Consider the following 24437-nt stretch of genomic DNA (forward strand, 5'->3'; position numbering starts at 1 on the left):
GTAACTACACTACTTTATAAGGTAGACCAAACATGGAGAAACTTGTTCAAGAGCAACACACAGTCCAGACTATACAGCATTCAGCATGTCTCATCTCAAAATATTTCATCACATCCAACCAAGCCTAAGATTAATGTCTGTCAGCACTGAAAATAGGAAGTCTTAAAGCGTTTTACACTACCACATTAGTTGCCATGGAGGAGTATGGTAGTACTGGAAAATTTCTTCACAGTCCTCACGACTTTACAGTTGAATAGTGATTTAAATTTCAATGTCAGCCCTCCGAGCAAGCCAGTGGATTGAATCGTTCAGTTTCTTTTGAGGAGTCCCAGGTGTTCTTACACTATTCACTCAAGTTAATCCTTCTCCTAGAGCTGAACAGGTTTTAGTGTGTGATATGAATCATCATAGCTTAAATAAAGTCATGACACAAGCACAAACATGGCGATCAGGCAACTGCCTTTTAGTTATATTTGTAATTGCAGAAGCCAGGTCCATCCCTTGAATTGTCCTTGATGGACTTTGTCGGCTCTCCCTCTGTTTTTTCCTTGTTATCTGAGTGCAGAGCAAACCACCAGTCTGTCTTCCTGTGTTCACACACACTTCCCTCCTGACAGAGGAAATCTGTCCACTCTGAGATGTTTTGATGCATATTTATGTTGTTGTGTATGCAGAAATGCATAACACTTTGCATTATATGCAAAACTGATTGCGTAGGATGTATGAGGGCAGCATTAGTAACAAGTTTACTAATTTAATGCCCAGAATTAAGCTTTTACTTGACCACTGAATTTGTTAAGAGAAAACACTTTCTCACACTGCATATTAACTATGCATATTAGCAGGCTCCAGTGGGTTATTGGGTTAAAAACTGTATTCGCTCAATAAATACATTGTTTTATTGCTTCTCGGTGCCTTTAAGAGGGGATTAGGATTCTCGCCTCTTGCTCAGCCTGACTTTTCCTGCCGTCTGGGGTTAATTTAATGTGTGTGTGACTTTAGGGATATATCCAAACATAGAGTCATGCTTTCCTGAAAGAGAGGATATTTCCACCATTTATGGGTGATTCTTTGATTGGGGCAAATCTGTTTAAATCTGTGTTAGTGAGCACTTCTCCTTTGCCGAGATAATCCATCCACCTCACAGGTGTGACATATCAAGATGCTGATTAGACTGATTTAGACAGATTTGTGAACAATATTTGAGAGAAATAGGCCTTTTGTGTACATAGAAAAAGTCTTAGATATTTGATTTCAGCTCATGAAAAATGGGGGCAAAAACAAAAGTGTTGCGTTTATAATTTTGTTCAGTGTAATTATAATAGAGAGTGCTAGAGTTAGAGGGTCAAATAAAGATGGAAGAGATGTGTTTTTAACCGATTCTTGAAGATGGCCAAGGACTCAGCTGCTCGGATTGAGTTGGGCAGGTCATTCCACCAGGAGGGAACATTTAATTTAAAAGTCAGTGAAAGTGATTTTGAGACTTTGGGATGGCACAATAAAGCAACGTTCACTTGCAGAACGTAAGCTTCTAGAGGGCACATAAGTCTGAAGTAATGAATTTAGGTAAAGGGGTGCAGAGCCAGTGGTGGTTTTGTAGGCAAATATTAATGCCTTGAATTTTGTGCAAGCAGCTATTGGTAGCCAGTGCAAACTGATAAGGTGTGGCTTGCGTTCTTTTCGGCTCATTAAAAATGAATCTTGTTGCCGCGTTCTGGATTAATTGTAAAGGTTTGATAGAACTGGCTGGAAGACCTGCCGAGAGAGCATTGCAGTAGTCCAGCCTGGACAGAACAAGAGCTTGAATAAGAAGTTGAGAAGCATGTTCCGAAAGAAAGGGCCTGATCTTCTTGATGTTGAATAAAGCAAATCTGCAGGACCGGGCAGTTTTAGCAGTGTGGTCTGAGAAAGTCAGCTGATCATCAATCATAACTCCAAGGTTTCTGGCTGTTTTTGAAGGAGTTATGGTTGATGTGCCTAACTGGATAGTGAAATTGTGATGAAACAATGGGTTTGATGGAACCACAAGCAGTTCTGCCTTGGCAAGGTTGAGTTGAAGGTGATGGTCCTTCTTCCAGCAAGAATTGTCTGTTAGACAAGCTGAGATGCGAGCAGCTATCGTTGGATCATCAGGATGGAATGAGAGGTAGAGTTGAGTGTCATCAGCATAGCAGTGATATGAAAAGCCATGTTTCTGAATGACAGAACCTAGTGATGCCATGTAGACAGAGAAGAGAAGTGGTCCAAGACCTGAGCCCTGAGGCACCCCAGTAGTTAGATGTTGCGACTTAGATACCTCACCTCTCCAAGATACCTTGAAGGACCTATCTGAGAGATAAGACTCAAACCACTGGAGTGCGGTTCCTGAGATGCCCTTTACCAATATGGTTGACAGGAGGACCTAGTGGTTAACCGTGTCTAAAGCAGCGGACAGATCCAGCAAGATAAGTATTGAAGATTTGTAATGTGCTCTTGCAAGTCTTCAACAACTGAGAGCAAGGCAGTCTCGGTTGAATGTCCACTTCTGAAACCAGACTGGTTGCTGTCGAGGAGGTTGTTCTGTGTGAGAAAGGCCGAGACTTGGTTGAACACAGCTCGTTCAAGTGTTTTAGCAATGAAAGGAAGAAGGGAAACCGGTCTGTAGTTCTCTAAAAGAGATGGGTTAAGGGTGGGTTTCTTAAGTAGTGGGGTTATACGAGCCTGTCTAAATGCTGAGGGAAAAATGCCAGTGTGAAGGGATGAGTTAATGATGTGAGTGAGTGCAGGTACAACTGCAGGAGAAATGGTTTGAAGGAGATAAGCTGGAATAGGATCAAGCGGACAAGTAGTAGGATGATTAGAAAGGATGAGTTTGGAGACTTCTGCCTCAGAGAGTGAAGAGAAGGGGTGTATGTTTGCTGGTAAGATGTGCTTGACAGATTGTGGTGTGGAAAATTGTGCACTGATGGTTTTAATTTTATTAAATGAAGAACGTGGCAATTTTCTCTCAAAATGCGCAAATGGCTTCAAATCACCACAATTTGCGTCTGTCTATAAGCGAGCTGCACGCTGCACAGTTGACACAGGAATTGTCACTTGCACAATCGAGGCAGTGTTGTCACTAAAGTTTATAAATTGCATTTCTTTTTAATTCTTTCCCGTGTTTAACCATTCAGCATTTGCGCGCTCTCCTGGAGACTGTGCGTTCATGCACACTGGAAGTGCAAACACAAAACGCCAGGTTCACGCATACTCCGTTTTTTCCACGCTCATGTTAACGGATTTTAAAGCGTTCACAGGGCACACTGTTTCGTTCCGGCAGTGCGTTCCATGAGTGGTGCATCTGCAGAGAATGTTTCCACACTGAGTTTGCTGCACGGCACGAGCTGAATTTAAGTGACAGCGCATTGTTTGTCGCAAATATAAAAACGAAAATGTAGTAATTACACCATAAATGCATATTAAAGGAAAAGAGCACTTTTAGATAAACAAGGCAATAATAGATGGCACTCGTGGATGTAGGAAAACTAAGGTCTTTATGAACCGCAGGATTGCTTGTATAGATTTAAATGCAAAAAAAGGCAGTAGAGCTGACTGTTTCTGTCAGTGGTAAGTTAATTTAGAATGTTTGCAGGGCTCGCAAAATCGCTAGCCCGACGTCCCGGGGCTATTGTGTTTTCCAGCCGGGCTACCAAAATGTATCACTGCCTGCCCGACGGGCTCCTTAAATACAGATCTCCCGCGGGTCCTTAAAAACTCTGAAAGTGAGTTGTATCAAACTTAAGGCCATAAAAAGTTTTAAATGCGTTAAATGTTATAAGAAATGTCTTAATTATAATTTCTAGAGGTCTTACAGTTGGGGACGGAAAGACAAGAGTTGCGCGATATGGCAGGATTAAACTTCAAAAGGCAATGATGTCATTGAATAAATATGAGCGCTGCAAGATTCAAGTCAAAACGCAGCGCAGATGTCTTTATGTGAATGTATCTGAAGGTAACCGACTGTCCTCAGAAATGTGTCGTTGGCATTTTAATTTCATCTAAACTATAATTCCTGATAAAGCAGCGTTTATGAGCGCGGAGCTGCTTTGTGTACAGCGTTTCCGGGGAAACCGCAATATTTCAGCGCTACTAAAGCGCCACCTCGTGGCAGAGAATGAATTTGCATTTCCAATAAGTCTTTCTTGCTGTTTATGGTCAGATCAATGCAAATATCAACTTTTTACGTAGCAAACACATAGAGTTGTAAATGAGAAAGAAGTTAATATGCCTTCAAAAAAATTAAACAATTAAGACAGTAATATTTATACATTTTAAATTAACAATTTATATGCTTGATTTATCCCTTTTCATAAAAATGGTCTATAGCCTGAAATGCTGTTGTATAAGATTTTTGTTTTTGTGAAAACCTGTATCTGAACTGTAAATCATGTAATTTTATGGCTCAATACTGTATGTTACCATAGACATTGTCCAACCCCGCTCATTCTGTGTTAATTTTCCTCGTGCAGCTCTTAAAGTGGTTCATAAATTGCCTTAAATTTATTTTGAAAAATTCTGCAGATACCCTGTAAATAGTGAAATAAGATTCCTTCCTTCATATTTGTTGATATTTGTGTATTGAAAATATTTTTGATTTGACATTTAAACTCCTATCTGTTTTTCTATATTTAAAAAAAAGAAAAAAAAAAGTCTTTTTTTAATTTGGGCTAGTTAAATTAATTTTCGGGTTACCAAAATCTGAAGAGTACCTGCCCGAAGGGCTACCAGGGATTTTTAAATTTTGAAAGCCCTGGTTTGTGATAACATAAGAAATGTATTTTAAATGTTTTGCCACTTGCTTTAGCAACCGTTTTGTGCTGTTTTGTGCTGTGTGTAAGCTATTGTGCAACAATTGTACAGTGTTAAAACAAAAATGCACTGCATGATTGAACATTTAGGTGAGATAAATATATATTTTTGAAGAATGTCTAAAAAATGCTCCCCTCCACCCCTCAAATTAAAAAAAGGAGACCTATAAGAGGGAAATTCCCCCCATTTTCAGAAATGAAATTCAGGCCCTAAATCTCTAAAATTCCTGATTGAAGTATTACTATAATTCTACATGATAAAAATAAGACTTTAAAAAGATCGTTATCGATGATCGTATCGGCAGATACTGCTTTCTGTGATCGGCGATCGGTCATCGGCCTCAAAAATCCTGATCGGAGCACCCCTACTTTTTTTTAAATTCAGAAGTCATTTTACAATTCATATTTTCTTTAAATTGGAAGGTAATTGACTGCTAAGAAACTGATTATGTTAACAAGTTTACAGCTTGTTACAGAAAATTTCATTACCATTGTACATTGTGGCCATTATACACAATGTTACTTATTTACAATCCCACATTATACCCAAATCCATTTGAACATTGATCAAGGTCCTGATCAGATTAATGTTTTAACATGAAGCATTTATTTTTCCAAGATTTCGAGAAGTCAAAAATTCCCCTAAATGACCCTTCACAAGGAGTTTGATTGACAGGCGATCTGACCATTTGACCACAAATCTGCCATTTTTGTCCAACAAACAAACCAGACAGGAGAGTAGATTAACGTGGGTGGATTTAAGCTTGAAAAATGGTGTGTATTGACATCTTTCTGCGATTTAAATAAAATACCTTCTGATGTTCATTCATGTTTATTTTGTGCTTTAAAGCTGCAGTCCGTATGTTTTGCCTCTTTGTCGCCATCTATGTTTGAAAACCTGGAATTGCAGTTACTTGCAGAATTATCTTGCTTGCGTGGATTGTACTCACAGCTCCAGCTCGGATGAATCTAATGTTTTGAGGTGAATGTGTGGCAGTCAGTCACCGCACCGGTGTGGATATTTACCTGTACTTCGCGATCACAGATTAGTCTACGTCTTGGAATATATGACCCAAATAAGAATTTTCACCGGATATTGTCATCTGAACAAGTTACAAGTCAGTCACCTTTGTTCTGACCAACTGAGGAAAAAAGCATTACCATAAATCGTGCTACCAATGGTGATTTAATCTAAAGATCGGTTAGCTCATATCACATCAAATCGTGCAAATTATTATTATTGTTATACTTTATTCTCAAATTAACAACATCAGCATTGCGTCACTATGAGTGTAGTGCATATTAGCATGTAGATTTCAATTTCCCAAAAAGCAAACTATGCTCCCTTCAAACTGTTTTTTTTTTTAAATACAAATCTCGTGTAAACTCAGGCTATCTGTAATCAGAATCACATTTAAAACTGGAATATAATTTAAATTTCATTCACATGTGTTTCATAAACACATAATACTTTCTGGATTACAAAAATGATGATCTGCCATCAAAATGATACATTTAATTATTCCAGCTGCTGTGAGAAAAGGCTATAAATGATGCGCCACCTGCAGCATCCGCATGTGCTATAGCCTACTAGCCGGGACAACTTCTTTATGTTTACAGATGTGACGTAATGACCCAGTGCCATGCTCGAATTTCCCGCGAAAACCTATCCGTACCACTCAAATTAGAAAACATTATTATAAGCTAACCGTTGTGAATCGGGCTAAAGGAAGGCGATAGTTTTGAACACTGGCTGGTTATGTACTTGCTCAAATATTGATTTCGGATAATTTTTAACCAAAAAAAGGTTACGGACTACAGCTTTAAGTAAATATTAAAAAAAGATCAGTTCAAGTGGCGCTTGAACTGAGGCAATACAGTGATCTGTCACGACACATTAAAGTGCCACAAAATGGAATTTACTGTTTGAATTTCTTTAAAAAAAATGACAAAAATAGAAAGCTAAGACTTTGTTTCATGCCAGAAGTAACTTGCTATGTCTTGTCTGTTGGTGTGTTGTCAGTTTCCTCTTTGCTCTGCGATGTATTTTCCACTGCATGCAAACATGATGTGTAGTGTGAGAGCGACATGACTTGTTGGACATAGCAACAGTAACTAAGGGGGGGCAGGTCTTTGCGAAGGGTCAATTGTAGATTTACCCATATCCATCCATTATCCGCACACTGTTTATTCCTTCCTCAGTTACAGTGATAAAAGGAGGTGAAGTTCTCCTTTAATCTCCTGACATGCTCACTAGTGGCTGGTGTTTTATTAGTTTGAGCCTTTGGTGAGCAGGTGACACCTCGACATAGTGCACTGGTGTAGGGGCCATTTGCCAGCACTTCATGAGCAGATTTATACATGGGCTGCTGGTGACTAATGAAGGCTAGGTAGCTTTTTAAAGCTCACCATATGGACATGTTTCTGCAATTGGCAATGAAGCACACTTGAGGAAAGTCAAATAGGGAGGAGTTTTGGGTACTGGAAAAGAAAAGCACTTTCTATAAGTTTCCATTGCTCCAAAAGACGTCTTTACATAGATGAGTTAAGGTTGCTTATTGCCTGCTCAAAATTCAATGTAAAGATGCAATGCTGCATGAAAGCCAGACTAAATTATGCCTTTTCAAACCCACCTCAGCTCCTAATATCAGTGTATTCAGTCGTAATTGCAATGTAAATGCATTCATTCCAACTCTGAGCAACATTAAGTAGTCTGTGGAAAGACAAATAAAAGCCACTTCAGAAGTTTGCAGTGTAAATTTGTAGGGGGTGTAACGGTTCGTAAAATTCACGGTTCGGTTCGATACGATACAGTGGTGTCACGGTTCGGTACATTTTCGATACAGCAAAAAGAAAGAAATGGCAGAGAAATTTCCTTGATTTTTACAAATTTATTTATTTATTAAAACTGATTTTTTACTTTGAACAATGATGGAGCTATACTTGACCCATCTTCTGGGGTGTCTTCTTAGCAGCATATAAAACAAAAATAGCTCCGGTTTGAAGTATTCCAGCTGATGAATCCTATTGTCATGTAGCAGATTAGTCTTTTCCAATAAGTTTAAATTGATTTTGACCTTTTATGGGCATTTTTTACTTTTATAAAGCCATTTTTTTCTAAAAGTGTGCATTACCTTTTGAGTCAGTTTTTTACATTTAATCAGTCAATTAGACATTTGGGCTGTTACCAAGCAAATGAAGTCAGTATTGACAAAATTCATTTTTGCAATGTAGAGGAAACATAGAAGTTGTATCTGAATGGCATTTAGATGCTTTTACACACGGTTTAATACTGCTCAGAGGGACATGTAATGCTTTAACCTGCAGTTACAAATGCATAAATAATGTTTTGATATAATAAACAACGTTGACAACTGATGTTTGAAATTAATTAAAGAAATACTTTAAATGTGAAATTAAAACCGCCAGCAGGTGGCAGCAAGTCACTGTTAATATTTAGTCATTGCGATTGAACCGAATCATTTAAATGGTTGATTCATTCAGGAACGAAACACCATCATGTTCCTCAGAGACTCAAAACTGTTGTTTTATAAATTGAGTAAAAACAGGCAATATGCTGTCTAAAACATAAGTCTCTTAATTAACTTATTGAACTGTTGTAAAAATCATATGTAATCATGCTGATTTTTGGAGAGAAAAAACGGAACTCTTCTGTGATATTGATTAACTATATGAAATTATGTAAATGTATACATTTTCTGCCCCCATATCTTGAATTTTGTGATAATTTTAAATGCATTTTAATAGACTGAACCATGCAGTGAAAGAACGTACTCTAAATGCGCACGCACAGTAATCTAATCTAATAGCATAATATGCTGTAATCGGATTAGTCCAATTGTTCGGTTTGTAATGCATACCAAACCGAAAGCCTCATACTAAATGGTTCAATACGAATACGTGTACACCCCTCTAAATTTGGCATAACAGAAGATTGTTCAGCCAAAATAGAAATGAAAGTTCTGTCAAAATTCTCACCTCCATGTCATTCCAAATCTGTTTGACTTTCTTCTGTGAAACCCAAAAGGAAAAATTTTGCAGAATGTCCAAGTTTCTCTTTTCCATTCAATAGAATCAGTAGAGACAGCATTGGTCCCTGTACAGGTTTTGAACCTGATATGAAAGCAAGAGAATGAATCTTTGTTTTTGGGTGAACTATCCCTTTAAGAAAATATAACAAGACTTTTTTTTGTTTTATTGTTTTTTTTTTTTTTAAGGCAAATGATTTGTCAAAGAGAAGGACATGATGAAACATGCTAGGATTAATATTTGTATTAGTCCCACAAAGACTACTGGTTTCACTTGTGAAATGCACTGTCACTTGTACCATTATGTAGCGTTCAGCAGTCTTCGGAATATTAACCAGATTCAGCCTTTATGTCCATTGTCAAAGAGAATACCACAACTCCATTGTCCGTTGATGTGAGCGTGAAGAAAACTGTCTCAAGGCAGCTGACTCACTGCACGACTCAAACCGATTTCCATCAGCCACCTCACATGTTATCACACAAAGCACAGCAACAATACTCAGCCATCACTGGACACAGCAGGCAGGCTTATTATGGATGGCTGCTTTAGACAAATGCTCACAGAGAGACGGTCAGTCTATTATGCATGTTACGCTTGGAGTAAAGTTTCATCTGGAGTGAGGATTAGTTGAAATGTCTTAGTTTATACCCACATGGACTTTCAAATAGGCAAGATTCCTTTAAAAAACTAATGATGGGTGAAAAAGTAAAAATCAGTTTTGTTCATGAAAAAGTATAGTGATCAATGTAGATGCATTGCTATATAAACTGGCAAAAAGGAATGGGTCACATTCATAGAAACTAAGTCATCCAGACAGACCAGTTTAACGGCGATTAAGTCAAAATATAACCTGTTTTACAACCTTGAGTTACGGTACAAAGTCATTTCATATTGACTCAACAAATACTGTTGTTTTCAGTGAAACAATGTGCTGCCTACAGTATTTAATTGAGGCATATATGCATATGTATATTTATGAATAAATGAAAAAGTAATTCTAGTAGTAATGCATGCACTAACACAGATGTGTGTATGTGTATATATATATATATATATATATATTTATATATATATTATGTAAAATAATACAGTTGCATACAGAAGATATGTAAAATAATACAGTTGCATTTTTATCTGCCGGCTCCCTGGTCTTTGTATTCAATAGTTGCGCTAGTGCTAAATGTAGCTGTTGCGTTCCCTTGTCCTCATCTGACCTCCTCAGCCATATGTTTGTGTGTGGAGGTTGGTGTGTGTCTGCAGACTGGGCTGAACAGTACATCGTGTGACAGCTGCAGTGCAGCGGTGGAGGGTCTGCGGCTGCGCTGTCACATCCACTCTAAACGCGTCTCCATGGAGAGACAGAGAGAGCGACTGCCTGCCCTGAAGCGTCTCACAGCCTCCCAGAAGAAGAGAGCGTGACGCTCCTTGCTGTGACGTCATTTATGAAAACAGCTGTGTGGCAGCACGCCTAGTCATACTCGTGCTCTTCGGCTTTGTTCCTTGTGTTATTTTGAACACAGTATCCAAGTTGGATTGCATCATAGATCGGCTAAGCTGTATTATTTTTTTGTTTAGAATAGTTAAATGTTTATTTCAGATTTGTGCTTCAACATTTTTAAAGCAAGAATTGAGGTGATTACCCTACAAATAAAGTAACAGGTCCTTTTTTTGTGTAATTTAAGATAAGATATAAATGCAGTGTTTGCAGCTCTGCGTTTTCATGGGAATGCCTTTTCACATAATGCACCATTAACATGATAAGAAAAATAAGTGCTAACGTGCTTGGGAACTTTCCTGTGCTTTAAAAACTGTGATAATAATAAGAGTGAGTTTATCATATAATAATGAATATTATATTTATTATTTCTGTCACTATATAAGATTATTTTATATATATATATATATATATATAAGCTAAACTATTTTAATAATATTAATTATGCTTAATTGTATTGATTATTATTTTTAATTATTATTAATCTACTTCTCAATTAAAGAATATTTAAAAATAAATTATAGTTAGACATTTCACATAATGCACCTTTAATATAATAAAACCAAAATGGCTCCTAATGGGGTTGGAAACTTTTGTGTGCTTCTAAAAATAGCAAGCTTGCTTCCAAAGACCACTTTCTCTATAATTATTAAATAATATTATTATTTAAACTATATTATATATTAAACAATACATATTAAATATAATTACTGTATCTATCTATACCTATCTATCTATATCTATATATATATATATATATATATATATATATATATATATATATATATCTATATATCTATATATATATATATATATATATATAAAATAAAAGATAATTAGAGAGAACATATGCAATTAAAATAAATAAACGTACAAAATATGGAATATGTAGAATACAATTGTGTTTTAACTAGATTAATTATATTTATCATTATGTTTAATTATCATTAAAATCACAATTTCTGTCAATATAAGATTATTAGATATAAAATATACAATTAAATAAACAAAATATAGAATATATAGGATACAATTCTATTTTAACTAGTTTATTATTATTATTTAATTATATTTATTATTATTTCCAATAATTATTCAAATTCTATCATATTTCGAAATAAACCATAATTAGTTATTTCACATAGTGCACCGTTAATATAATAAGACCCAAATGGCTTGTGATGTGCTTGGAAACTTTTGTGTGCTTCTAAAAATAGTGCAAAGACCACTTTTCCTGTTCTCTCCCCCTCCCTCCCCGACGGCTTTGAACTCCAGTCCGGTGTCGTGAGTGTCCGGACCGCAGCTTAACGCTCTCCCTCGTGCGTACTTGTAGAGTAAGAAACCACATAGGGGATCCTTTGTTTAGGAGGGTCTAGGCATGGCTGATACATTTACAAGCCGCTAGAGTCCCTTCGCGATTGGCTGACGGGGTGCTGTCTGCGTCTGCGAGAGGCATGCGTCGGCTGTCTGCGGCAGCGGCGATCCAAAGCCTCTCTCCTCTGCACTGATCATGCAAACCTGTGCTGCTCGCACTGCATCTGCCACTATGGCCACTTATTCTTCTGAAGCCGAGGGAGGCAAGATGGCTACCTTTTAGGATTATGCTGCCCAAAATTGAGGGTCTGCCTCTGAGGAATGAGAAGGTACAATCCAAGATTGGCTTTTAATGGCTATTGTCTCAAACAGATGCTCTTGGGAGTGTGTGTGTGTGTGTGTGTGTGTGTGTGCGTGCGTGTGCGCTGGGAGCTTTGTGTGTGTTTATGCTCTTGTTGTCATTGCTGCATCATCAGTAATGTGCCTCAGCTCATGTTTTGGTTCCCTTTTCAAGGTAAGGATATTTCCAAACCGTGGAAAAAAAGCAAGGTTTTAAGGTAACAGTCTCCCACGTTTTTCTCAAGTTCAGAACATTTTGTGCTCTCCGCTTCTTTAGATGCAGCATCTCAAATCAGTGTCTGAGAGTTTAGCTTGGCTGAAGGGGCAGCTGCGAGTGTGTTCACCTGCGCCGTGAGTTTTTTTTTTTTCTTAGTACCCAAGTTCAGAAACAGGAAAGCAGCAGCGTATGAATGAAAAAACCTCACAACTTCAGAGAAACTCACGCGCTTCAGGAAGGAAGCGTGCGTTTTTAGACTTTTGGGTTTGACGCTGTGAAAGTGTGCATGCAAAGCAGTTTTGAGCAAAACTACTGGCTTTGATGTGTTCAGAAGGGTTTTGGTTACCGAGTAACTTGGCATAAAGATGCACATTTGAGTTTTGGGGATGATGGTTAACTTCTCAGAGTACCTGCTAAATTCTGAAGTCGTGATAAAAGATAGTATTTTGCGGCTGTTATTATCTCGTAGCTGTGTGTTTGTATGAGCGTGTCGTGTGGAAGCTCTTGGGTGTCAGGTCTCTCCTCCTCTCCCTCTGTTTGGGTTGGATACACCCCTTCTGCTCTAACTTTCCCTGGTAACGCTTCCTGAGGGAGGCTTCTTAGGATTCTAGCAGTACGTGTGCTGTTGCTAAGGGTGTGTGTGTGCGTGTGTGTGTGTGTCTGGGGGAGCTTTTACTACAATGAAAAGAAGACAAAGTCAAGTGTGACTTTTGAGTTTTCAAGGCTTCAGACACAACAAATCAAGAACAAAGCCACAGAGGCACTGCTGTGAGAGACTAACGTTTGACGTGCAGAGAATGAGCAAACCGTCCCTCTTAACATCTAGTGATGTTTTCAATAAAAAGCACATTTTCTACTGTGTTTCAGGACGTTGTTGTGTACAGTTGTTTTTGAGCCATATGAATCCAAGAGAAGTATGCAGCCGTCTGAGGAGATTTGTTTACTTTCTTTATACACTTTCTTCGTTTATTTATAAACAGAAAAGTTTTGGACACTGTTACCATGATACTGTAATTTGAGCAGTTGGTTGTTGTAGGTCTGCTTATAATCAGGCACAGACTCAGTTTTTTTTTTTTCCTCTTCACATTTTCTGCTGAATTCTTCAGGTTTTAACATGATTTATAGTGCACACTTATTGGTAATAAACTTAATTATATTTAATAAACTATTTAAACTAACTAAAACTACACGTTTAGACTGTAAAAAATGTTTGGTCAGGTAACCTTAAAATGTCCTTTTTTCGTAACATTTAAATAGACTGTCAAAATAGAAGTCAAAAATCGAATTAAAATGGCTCATTATTAAACATACAGTTCTAATTCTAAATTCTGATTGGATGAGGCTTGTTTAAAGACATTGGTAAACTGCAACTGGTACCACATAATCTGAATTGATGTGCCAAGTTTCTGTGATTTGTATGGAAACCATAAACAGTCAGGTTCATAAACAATTTTACTTGGCGGAAGAATTGTTTATTCTGTTTCTTAATTTATAGAATTCTAAATAAATGTATGGTTTAGGATACATTTTTAATACGTTTATTGTGATGGCAGATCTGAACGCAAACTTGCAGTCCATTGTGGGAGGGGTTTAAGCAAACAAAATGATTGGAGATGTCTCTGTTGGTTCACCAGAAGATCGATTTATGACATTCTGATTTAAAGTCATAAGGTCGAAAAAAAAAGAAAGGAAAATTAAACAGATACATTAATTATTTACTATAACATCAATAACATACATTTAGTAAACAAATTGAATTTCATTTAATGTTGTCTTTGAATTTGAATAAAAATACATTAAAAAGTCATTTGAACTCTTTATTGGCAATTGGGCTGTTTTATCGTGTAGCTATTCCTGCCATTATTTAAATATTAGCAACAACCAACCCAAAGTGAATTATAGTGATTTTACAGGATTTTAACATCTGTACCCATGATAAAAGTCACTGTTACACACAACCTCAAGTGGCATATTGCTTTAATAAAGCAATTTTACATTTTGCCAGGTTTATTACATCTGCAGATAGCTCTCCATTACACTTTTTACATTACATTGTCCAGTAAACAAGGCAAAAGCTGTCACAGTATTACATTTGACCTGTAATTAGCCAGTCTACTGATTTGCCTGTTTAATTAGATGGAATAAGTGCTCCAACTCTTTAGACACTCAGCTAAAGTGTCCATGTATGAAATGTGTTGTAAGCACTTTACTCTCTTCATCCCCCATCTACAGAAGGTTGTATTAACTGCAAGCTTTTCCTAGAAAATGACGGTGTAAACTCAAGAGCTCAGGTCTATCGGTGCTGTTTTTCCTGAAAAACAACAGCTTTGAATTTACTTTGCAAGTTTACCCAGAATTTGCATAAACAAACTACCTCTAACTTACAGCCTTCATGTCTACGGAGTCTCATTTTCATTGTGTTTTCACAGTGTTCGTCACATTTCTATTGAATTAGATCATGATCAGCAGGCATGATTTGCCGATAACAGCAAAAGTTTGGGCTTCAGTATTGCAGGAAGTAAAAGATCTGAACATTTACAAAGGCCTCCCATTAGATCCCTATCCAGACTGCTTTGTTATTGAAAGTAGTTTCACTCAGCATCTGATGCTGACCGCTTTTGTTTCACTACTGGATGGGAGCATCAGAAGAGCCGATTACTATTCTCTTCCTATTCCCCCCAGTAATAACAGTTGCAGCGGCTGCCAAGTTATTGCCTCACTCTTGTTTCGACCCCTCTGTTGCATCAGCTCTCTCCTGGCATAAGTGTTAATGATACATGAAGGAGTTTCCCTCAATACTACATTGTTGGTGCTGCTGAATTTATTTACAGACTGCACTAAGAGACACATTTAACTTGCTTATAAATATAAAAAACATGAAACCACAGTTTCTCACACAATGACTGACTGACTCCTGCAAGTATTTAATCTTCTTATGCACACTGCTTTACACGGGTAGTAAAACTGTTTTATGAGAGGTACTTAGGTTACAGTAAGGCAGGCACGCTGTGAAGGCTCTCACGTGCATTTTATTTTCTTTTCATTGCCTCCTTTTTCTTTTCTGGTATGGAAAAACAATAATGAGGCTATAATGAGTGTTACTAATAATGTTCACATTGTGGTATATTGTGGCTGTCAATTTAACACAATGCAGTATGATTAATTGCATCTTAATAATCACTTGCAAATAGATTTTTATTGTTTTAACTATATGCACATGTATGTGTGACTGCATGTACAGCATTCCTGTAGCTCAAACAGTAAAACAAAGTGCTGGCAACACACAAGTCATGGCTCCAATTCCTAAAAATGCATGAAGTGTCAGAATGTATATTTTTAGGATGAAAAATCAACTTAATTTCCTTGCACATTAAATCTGCACTGTAAATTTTGTCTCATTAGTGATTAAAAACATAAAACTACATGCATACTGCATTTGCATTTTTGAATCATCCATGCAGCGGTGAACTGGGGCTAAAAAGTGGCCCTGGACTTTTTGGCACAGAGCGGCCCACCACACAATAAACCCACCAGCTTATTAGAGCTATTTTTAACACCACTTACTAACATACAAATATTACACAATACAGAAATAAAAATGCTTAAAAAGCATTATCATTAACATTAATGAATGACTGTCATACTTTTTTATATTATAATTTGTCTTCCTGGTGTAGCCTATATGGCAATTTGTAAATAATATTTTTACACATCTCTTTTACATAGAGGGACAGTTTAATGTCACTAAAGTTAAATGCCTAGCATAATATCAGTCCATATAACAATGCTGTGCTCTACGACTTGGAACGTGCAGAATGTGGACTGTTTTTATTGTGCCTTTCAATTTTTTGACAAGAGGTTTTTTTTATATATATATATATATATGATTAAGAATTTTATGATGAAAAATACAGTAAACTAATATGTGAAATAAAGTTACAATTTAGAATAGCTGTTTTCTATGCAAATATATAGTAAGAAAAAAAAAATTCTGTGATGTGCAGCTGAATTTTCAGCATCATTACGCCAGTCTTCAGTGTCACATGATCCTTCAGAAATCATTCTAATATGCTGATTTGCTGCTAAAGAAACATTTATGATTATTATCAGTGTTGAAAACAATTGTGCTGCTTCATATTTTTGTGGAAAATGTGATAAAATCACCATTCAGTCTGGAGTAAGATAAAAAAAAAAAATCAATTCAACAAGGTTGCATTAAATTTATTTAATTGACAGTAAAGATATACTTATTACAAATTCATAAAATGCTGTTCTTTAACTTTTTTATTCAACAAATAATCCTGAAAAAGTTAGTGTCACAGTTTCCACAAAAATATTAAGAGACAAATACAGTTTTCAGTATTGTTAATAATAAAGCCCTATTCGGACGGGACTAGTTTTCTAAACTGCGTTTGAGTTTCGATTCTTACCACCTGACGTCTGCGATTTTCATGTACCAATTCGGATGGGACTAACATCTCTGTGTTTATTACAGAGGTGAGAGGGTCTGTTTTGTACATCTGGGCGTTTCAGAGGTCACGCACTCTGTATGCGTGCATTGCATGTCATTTGGATTGATTACCATTAGTATAACAGTTTTACTACAAATACCATGGTGAAGCTATAGCTAGTATAGCAAAACCATGTTAATGTGTGGTTGCTTTAGTTTTACTTTAGTTATTTATTTGTAGTAAACCCGTGTTTAATTTTCATAAAGGTGCATAGGCCTATGTAATTAAAACATTATGTAATTGAGTGCAGAAATTAACGCGAGTAATTTTATCTGACGCAGATATTACAATAGCCAGTCTGAATGGTTTACGTGATCTGACTCTTGATTTTATTATTGTTTTTAATTTATTTACTTATTTTTTCCTTGCCGGGAGGCAAATATATCAAACATGAGCGAGGTAAGAGCATCTACGGTAATTCACGTTGGCCAAAACACACAAGGAAACGCGTTGTGAAAAAAAATCTTACCGGCAATCACAGACATCGCATTCGGACGGGATTAGTTTTCTCAGAGGATCGCTGTTTGCTGAAAAACAGTAGGTAATTTGCTCTGGAATTATTACAGCGGTTGTGTGAGAAAAACACAGACATGGCAGATTCGGACGGGATTAAAATCACCAAGTACGTCTGTGAAACACACATTTCTCTAACGACCCCCTGTAAAACTAGTCCTGTCCGAATAGGGCTTAAGAACCATTATTAATAACAGAGCACAAATAGTAATTGAAAATAATTAAGCAGCAAATCAGCATATTATAATGATTTCTGAAGAATCATGTGACACTGAAACCTGGAGTAGGCCTAATGGTACTGAAAATTCAGCTTTGATCACAGAAAAAATATATATTTAAACGTTAAACCATTAAAACATGTACATTAAAATATCTTAAGAACTTTCCTAATCTCGGCACTTGAAAGCGAAAGTCTTCAGATTTACAATGTTCTACAGTAAGTTTGAGAATTAGATTTTCACAATTTTTAAAAACATTTTCTTAGACACATGAAATTACGGAAGAAATATAAGTTAATGTTTCCATGTAGGCTACACTGTGGCCAATAATGTAAATGGCATTAAAATCTGAGAAATTCGAAAAAGCCAGTAGTAGTTTGCATCCCTGAAAATTATTGTTTGTCGTTTAACATTTTTTGGAAACAGCTGGCAAATATTGCTAAATGGTCTCATCGTGTTTTGCTGTTTAGCCTACATCTTACCTCAGCTCACATTCAAGTGCCGCAGCCACGCAGCTCAGCTCAGTTTTGTGAACAGTAAATCCCATTTATGAATATATATATCTCACAGAAGTGAGTACACCCCTCACATTTTTGTAAATATTTTATTATATCTTTTCATGTGACAACACTGATGAAATGACACTTTGCTACAATGTAAAGTAGTGAGTGTACAGCTTGTATAACAGTGTAAATTTGCTGTCCCCTCAAAATAACTCAACACACAGCCATTAATGTCTAAACCGCTGGCCACAAAAGTGAGTACACCCCTAAGTGAAAATGTCCAAATTGGGCCCAAAGTGTCAATATTTTGTGTGGCCACCATTATTTTCCAGCACTGCCTTAACCCTCTTGGGCATGGAGTTCACTAGAGCTTCACAGGTTGTCACTGGAGTCCTCTTCCACTCCTCCGTGATGACATCACAGAGCTGGTGGATGTTAGAGACCTTGCGCTCCTCCACCTTCCGTTTGAGGATGCCCCACAGATGCTCATGCTTGGCCAGTCCATCACCTTTACCCTCAGCTTCTTTAGCAAGGCAGTGGTCGTCTTGGAGGTGTGTTTGGGGTCGTTATCATATTGGAATACTGCCCTTGCGGCACAGTCTCCGAGCACGTGCGCTCAACTTCTTTGGTCGACCATGGTGAGGCCTGTTCTGAGTGGAACCTGTCCTGTTAAACCGCTGTATGGTCTTGGCCACCGTGCTGCAGCTAAGTTTCAGGGTCTTGGCAATCTTCTTCAATCTACGCCATCTTTATGTAGAGTAACCATTCTTTTTTTCAGATCCTCAGAGAGATCTTTGCCATGAGGTGCCATGTTGAACTTCCAGTGACCAGTATGAGAGAGTGAGAGCACCAAATTTAACACACCTGCTCCCCATTCACACCTGAGATTTTGTAACACTAACGAGTCACATGACACCGGGGAGAGAAAATGGCTAATTGGGCCCAATTTGGACATTTTCACTTAGGGGTGTACTCACTTTTGTGGCCAGATGGAATGTGGAATCTGAGAGCTCTCTGACCCACCATAGACAGCAACGATATTACCATGATCAACGCACAGAAACGTAGTAAGCACATCGGTAAAATCATCCATGTGACATCAGGGGTTCAACCGTAATTTTACAAAGCTACAAGAATACTTTTTGTGCGCAAAGAAAGCAATAATAAATTTATTCAGCAGTTCTTCTCCCTGAGTTGCTGTCTTCCGCCATTTTTTAGAGTAGGCCTACCCCAGAATGTAATCAGCGTTGTTTTATGTTCAGTAGAAAGCGCACGCATGCTGAACGTGAACAACGCTGATTATGTAATATGCATTTTACACAGGTTTGATAAGCATCATAATTAAAGAAATGGAAGGAAGAGAAAGAGATTCACTCACTCATACCAAACAAGATACACTTGCGACAAACTATTCAAAAGTTAGTGGTGACCATATGTCCTCTTTTCCCCAGACATGTCCTCTTTTTGGACCTACAAAAATGTGTCCAGCCAGGATTTCTTAAATCACCCAAAATGTCCTGGATTCGGTTGTTTTCTTAATCCCGCTCCCGCTGAATTTCTTTCTTTTAAACTGTTGCCATGGGTTGATTTTCCCAAGTGGGTTAAAGGTTTGAAATATTGCATAAATTACATTTGACTGAAATGCTTGTATTTAAACATTTTGCATTCTACATATGATAAAACTTTCATGGACTTTTACATGAACTGTTCCCTCCTGGTGGAATGACCTGCCCAACTCAATCCAAGCAGCTAATATTAAGAGTCCTTAATATTTTCAAGAAATGGCTGAAAACACATCTCTTTCATCTTCATTTGACCCTCTAACATTTGCACTCTCTATTCTATTTTAACTACTTGTTTTATTTATAAAGAAAAAAGAGCCTCTAACACTAGCATTCTCTATTCTTTCTACTCATTTTCTTTTTAATTATAATAAATAATGACCTTCTAACACTAGCATTCCCTGTTCTTTTTCTGTTCTGTTGAGTGGTTTTCTTTTTATTTATTCTAAAAACAAAAAGCAAAACAAAACAAAAACCTTGCTACGTACAGTCATGGCCAAAAATATCGGCATCCTTGCAATTCTGTCAAAATGCAACCCTTCTCTCAGAAAACTGTTGCAGTTGCAAATGTTTTGGTACTCACATGTTTATGTTTTTTTATTTGCATTGGAACAACACAAAAAACAGAAGAAAAGTCAAATCTGATACAATTCCACACAGAACCCAAAAAATGCACTGGACAAAATTATTGGCACCCTCAACTTAATATTTGTTAGCACCCTCTTTGGAAAAAAATAACTGAAATCAGTCGCTTCCTGTAACCATGAATGGGTTTCTTACATCTCTCTACTGGAATTTTGGACCACTCTTCTTTTGCAAAGGTCATTCAGATTTGAAGGATGCCTTCTCCCAACTGCTGTTTTGAGATCTCTCCACAGGTGTTTTATGGGATTCAGATCTGGACTCATTGCTGGCCACTTCAGAACTCTCCAGCGCTTTGTTTGTAATCATTTCTGAGTGCTTTTTGAAGTGTGTTTCGGGTCATTGTCCTGCTTGAAGACCCATGACCTCTGGTGGAGACTCAGCTTTCTGACATTGGCCACTACGTTGCGCCCCAAAATTCTTTGGTAATCATCAGATTTCATGATACCATTCACACAGTCAAGGCATCCAGTGCCAGAAGCAGCAAAGCAACCCCAAAACATCTTTGAACCAATAGGTGCCAATAATTTTGTCCAGTCCATTTTTCAGTTCTGTGTGAAATTTTATCAAGTTTGACTTTTCTTCTCTGTTTTTTTTGTGTTGTTGCAGTGCAAACAAAAACAATAAGCATGTGAATACCGAAACATTTGCAATTGGAACAATTTTCTGAGAGAAGTGTTGCATTTTCTGACAGAATTGCAAGGGTGCCGATATTTTTGGCCATGACTGTATACGGTTTCCTGTTTTTGGAAAACTAAAATATGGTCACCCTAATTTAATGCGCTATGCATGATCAAAGCATAATGTTCAACATGGGTTGCAGACATGATACAGAGTTATGCAATGAAATGATATTTGATTAGAAGTCCTTTATCGTCGTTTTGAGGATGGTGTAATGCATTTTAATGTTTAGTGAGAGTTTCTGGGTTCTAGAGAGGTTTTGGTCTTATGTTTAATACAGGATGTGTTATCTCTCTGTCTTGGGCAGGGGAGAATCAACCCTTTCCCCCTCTTCAGGTGTTAACCGAGGGATTCCTTTGTGAAAGATATTGTCAACCATTTGTCTTGAAGTCACCTGTTAGGAAGTTATGTTTGGCGACACGCACATGTAATAGGCTCCTTATAGCCCTGACTTGTTGATTTGGAATTCAGATCTTTTGATCAAAGTAGTTGTTATCATCAGTGTCTGATTCAGTCATCGGTGTTGATCCAATCATTGGTGTCTGCGTCGCTCAGTTTCTACAGTCATTAATCTAGTAACACAATTAATCATGTTCACTGACCTGTACATACATTCCTCTGCAAATGTTGTTATTACTGTGAATTAATTAATTGCCATATTATGAATATTAAAGAAATGCATATAAGAAATGATGGGACAGTGTTGATCAGTTGTTCATTTGCTAATACAAGCTATAGACTAGTGAGTAACTCACATAACACAGAAAAAGTGTTTTTATGTATTACTTATTCACCCCAAGTTCTGTGCCATGATCCACTGTGGCACCAGCTGTCATAAGTTACGGTGACCAATGCAGTATGTCCTGCTTCACACCACAGCCAAAACTTGGTGAAGCATCTCTATATTTTTCCACTGCAGGTTGAGTCAGAGACAAACTCGGTAAATGGCACAAGCTCAGAGCAGATGGAGGAGACCTGTGCGACACCAGAGGAAGAGGCGCATTACATATCCTTAACACACAATGTTCCACCTGATGTTCCCACAACTCTCCAGCATGGCTTGTTACCAGCCCCTCCTGGAAAGGAGCCCGGGACCACTGATGTACTTCTCCCTCACAACAGTGCTCTAACCTCTCATAATGGTGCTGGACACATGAAACCAAACACTGAGAGACATGTGGATCCCACTGAGCCACATGCCACGTTCCATAGATCCATGTTTAAGAAAAGTCATGAATCCGAGTCCATTCAAGAACAGACGGTTCCTCTGAAGAAGATCAAACTGGAGGAGCAATGGGTTGAGATTGATGACCCACACTCAAAGCACTTAGAGACTAACGGGTGCTATGAAGATGCTTTATCTACCCTAGCAGCTGTGGTCTGCTTCTCCAGTACAGACAGGAAACGTCTAGAGGAGAGGCTTTACGGGCCTCAAGCCTGTTTAAAAACTGAACCGAAAGAAGAACCATATCAGTGTCAGTTAAATCAAGGAGAAAGTCCAGAGGAACCTCCTCAGAATGATAACATTGCACTATCTTTACCCAGTGTCCAGTCTCTGGTCCAGTATAGGAATATTAGCGCTGATCAGGCTATAGCTATTGAGGCATTGACCCAACTGGCAGCTACCCCACAAACAGTGCCCTTTGAAACAGAAAACCAGAGTCGGGACGCTCAGCGAGAAACGTCTACATACTCTGCTTCAAGCAACCACATACCTCTTCAAGAGGCTAAACCAGTTTCAGATGTTTTCTCTAACAAGGTCTCTGTAATTAGTTCATCATTGCAACAGACTTCTGTCATCCGCAACCCTCTGAACAGGCCAGCCAACTTCACCCAAAGTCAAAATCAGCATTGTGCGTCTACCTCCAGAAAACTTTCCTTGAAGGATCTTCTGGCGGCCAGCTCAGAATGTGAAAAGCTATCGTATGCCGCGGAGAATCGCAGAAACGGCCAAGCACTTTGTAAAGCCGACAGGTTAGAAGGCACTTTCAAGAAGTATAAGCATGGAGAAGCAACTCAGATATCAAGAAAGAGGGACGAGGAGGAAGTTGCGGCTCAATTGGTGCAGCTCGCGTTCATGATCGAATCCCGGCAGATGCAAGTCTCGGAAAACAGTCCGCCAAAAGGTATGCCGACTCAGACCATGAAACACAATCATAATTATTTGGGGCAGCACTTAAAGAAGCAAAGGAAACCTAAAACGCCTTCAAAACCCAGGATGTCTAAGAAGAAAGCTGCTGAGATCGAAGGCAACCATTGTAGGATTCCGTTGGCCAAGAGAACTCCCAACAGGAAAACCCCACTCAAGGCCACCATTCAGAAAGCCATTTCGCAACAAAAAAAGATGAGGTTCCAGCACAAGAGGAGTCCGTTTCTTCCCCAAGCGCAGATAGACCTGAAAAAGTACATAGCGGAGGCTCATCACGAGAACAGGCAGCTCTTATACTACAGCAACTCTCTGAAGAAAGAGCACTTTGAAACGATCTTAGGTTCTGGTAAGCAGAACGGCTTTCACTTTAAACACGAGCATGGAGCTCAAAGTCATTCTTTACCGCCACCAAACGGACTCTTTCACAATCATACAAATGACCAACTAGGTGCTAGCCAGTGGCCGAGGCATGAATGTGAACAACAAATGATTTCTCAGGTATCGAAAACCTACGATGTGCTAAATCATGGTGCTAAACAACAACCTCAGCAAACCATGGCCAGTGAACCCTGCAAGGACTTGCCGCAAAGCCAAGGGATGTACTATAAAGCCAACGGCTTTAATGATCATCAACACTTACACACAAATCAAAATGGATTTTACAAAATGGAGAAGTCTGGAGGTGTTACAGTGTCCACATCCAGTGTACATTTGGAGAACGGGGACATGGGGAACACTGGAGAACAGACTCCTACCAAGCACACGATCAACAGCTTTTTGGAGTCTTTTTTGGACACACGGACCAAGAATCTTCTCAACACCCCCTCTAAACAAACCACAGAGCTGCCCTCCTGTGACTGTGTGGGTAAGTCATATTAGCCATATCATAACTTGAAAAAAGTTGGGGTAAGTCATATTAGCCATATCATAACTTGAAATAAAAGTTGGCTAGAACTTCTTTCAGTTCATCTCCAAACACAATTTCCCTCTACAGAACACATAATTGAGAAAGAGGAGGGTCCGTATTACACCCACCTTGGATCTGGCCCGAATGTAGCAGCCGTGAGAGAGATGATGGAGAACAGGTAAAGTGGATCCCAGTTGCTATGTTTACAAGCAGTAATGTTTTCACTGGCAACACAAAAATATACACATTTCTATTCATTTTAATGTGTAGTTTTAAATTTACATGTAAACATTTAATTTCCTAATTTTATGTAGAATTTTTACAATTATTTTTTTCATATTTATTTTAATATAATTTTTTGTAAAATAAAATAAAATTCAAAAAAATAAATACATTCATGAAAATTCTACATTTATTTACTAATATATATATATATATATATACATATACATATACATACATACATACACACACACTTATTTAAAAAATATATTATTTAATAATATT

The 24437-nt window shown here is 37.8% G+C and overlaps 2 protein-coding genes across 4 annotated transcripts in view; one reads left to right on the forward strand and one right to left on the reverse strand.

Annotated features, from left to right (window-relative positions):
* Positions 1-24437, reverse strand: part of slc25a16 (solute carrier family 25 member 16) — a 55880-nt gene that overhangs the window by 28771 nt on the left and 2672 nt on the right. The gene's annotated exons all lie outside the window — the stretch shown is intronic.
* The window catches only part of tet1 (tet methylcytosine dioxygenase 1), a 54873-nt gene that overhangs the window by 20653 nt on the left and 9783 nt on the right, over positions 1-24437 (forward strand). For 2 of the 3 annotated variants that reach the window (XM_058794941.1, XM_058794942.1), the window contains exons 3-4: positions 21794-23888; positions 24018-24108. In XM_058794941.1, coding sequence (XP_058650924.1) covers positions 21794-23888; positions 24018-24108 — 2186 coding nt within the window. Of the gene's footprint in view, positions 1-11716; positions 12018-21793; positions 23889-24017; positions 24109-24437 lie in introns of those variants that run through there. The other variant, XM_058794944.1, reaches the window with a different exon arrangement.

Source organism: Onychostoma macrolepis, chromosome 13 (genome assembly GCF_012432095.1).
Source record: "Onychostoma macrolepis isolate SWU-2019 chromosome 13, ASM1243209v1, whole genome shotgun sequence".
In the NCBI taxonomy this organism is placed as follows: domain Eukaryota; kingdom Metazoa; phylum Chordata; class Actinopteri; order Cypriniformes; family Cyprinidae; genus Onychostoma; species Onychostoma macrolepis.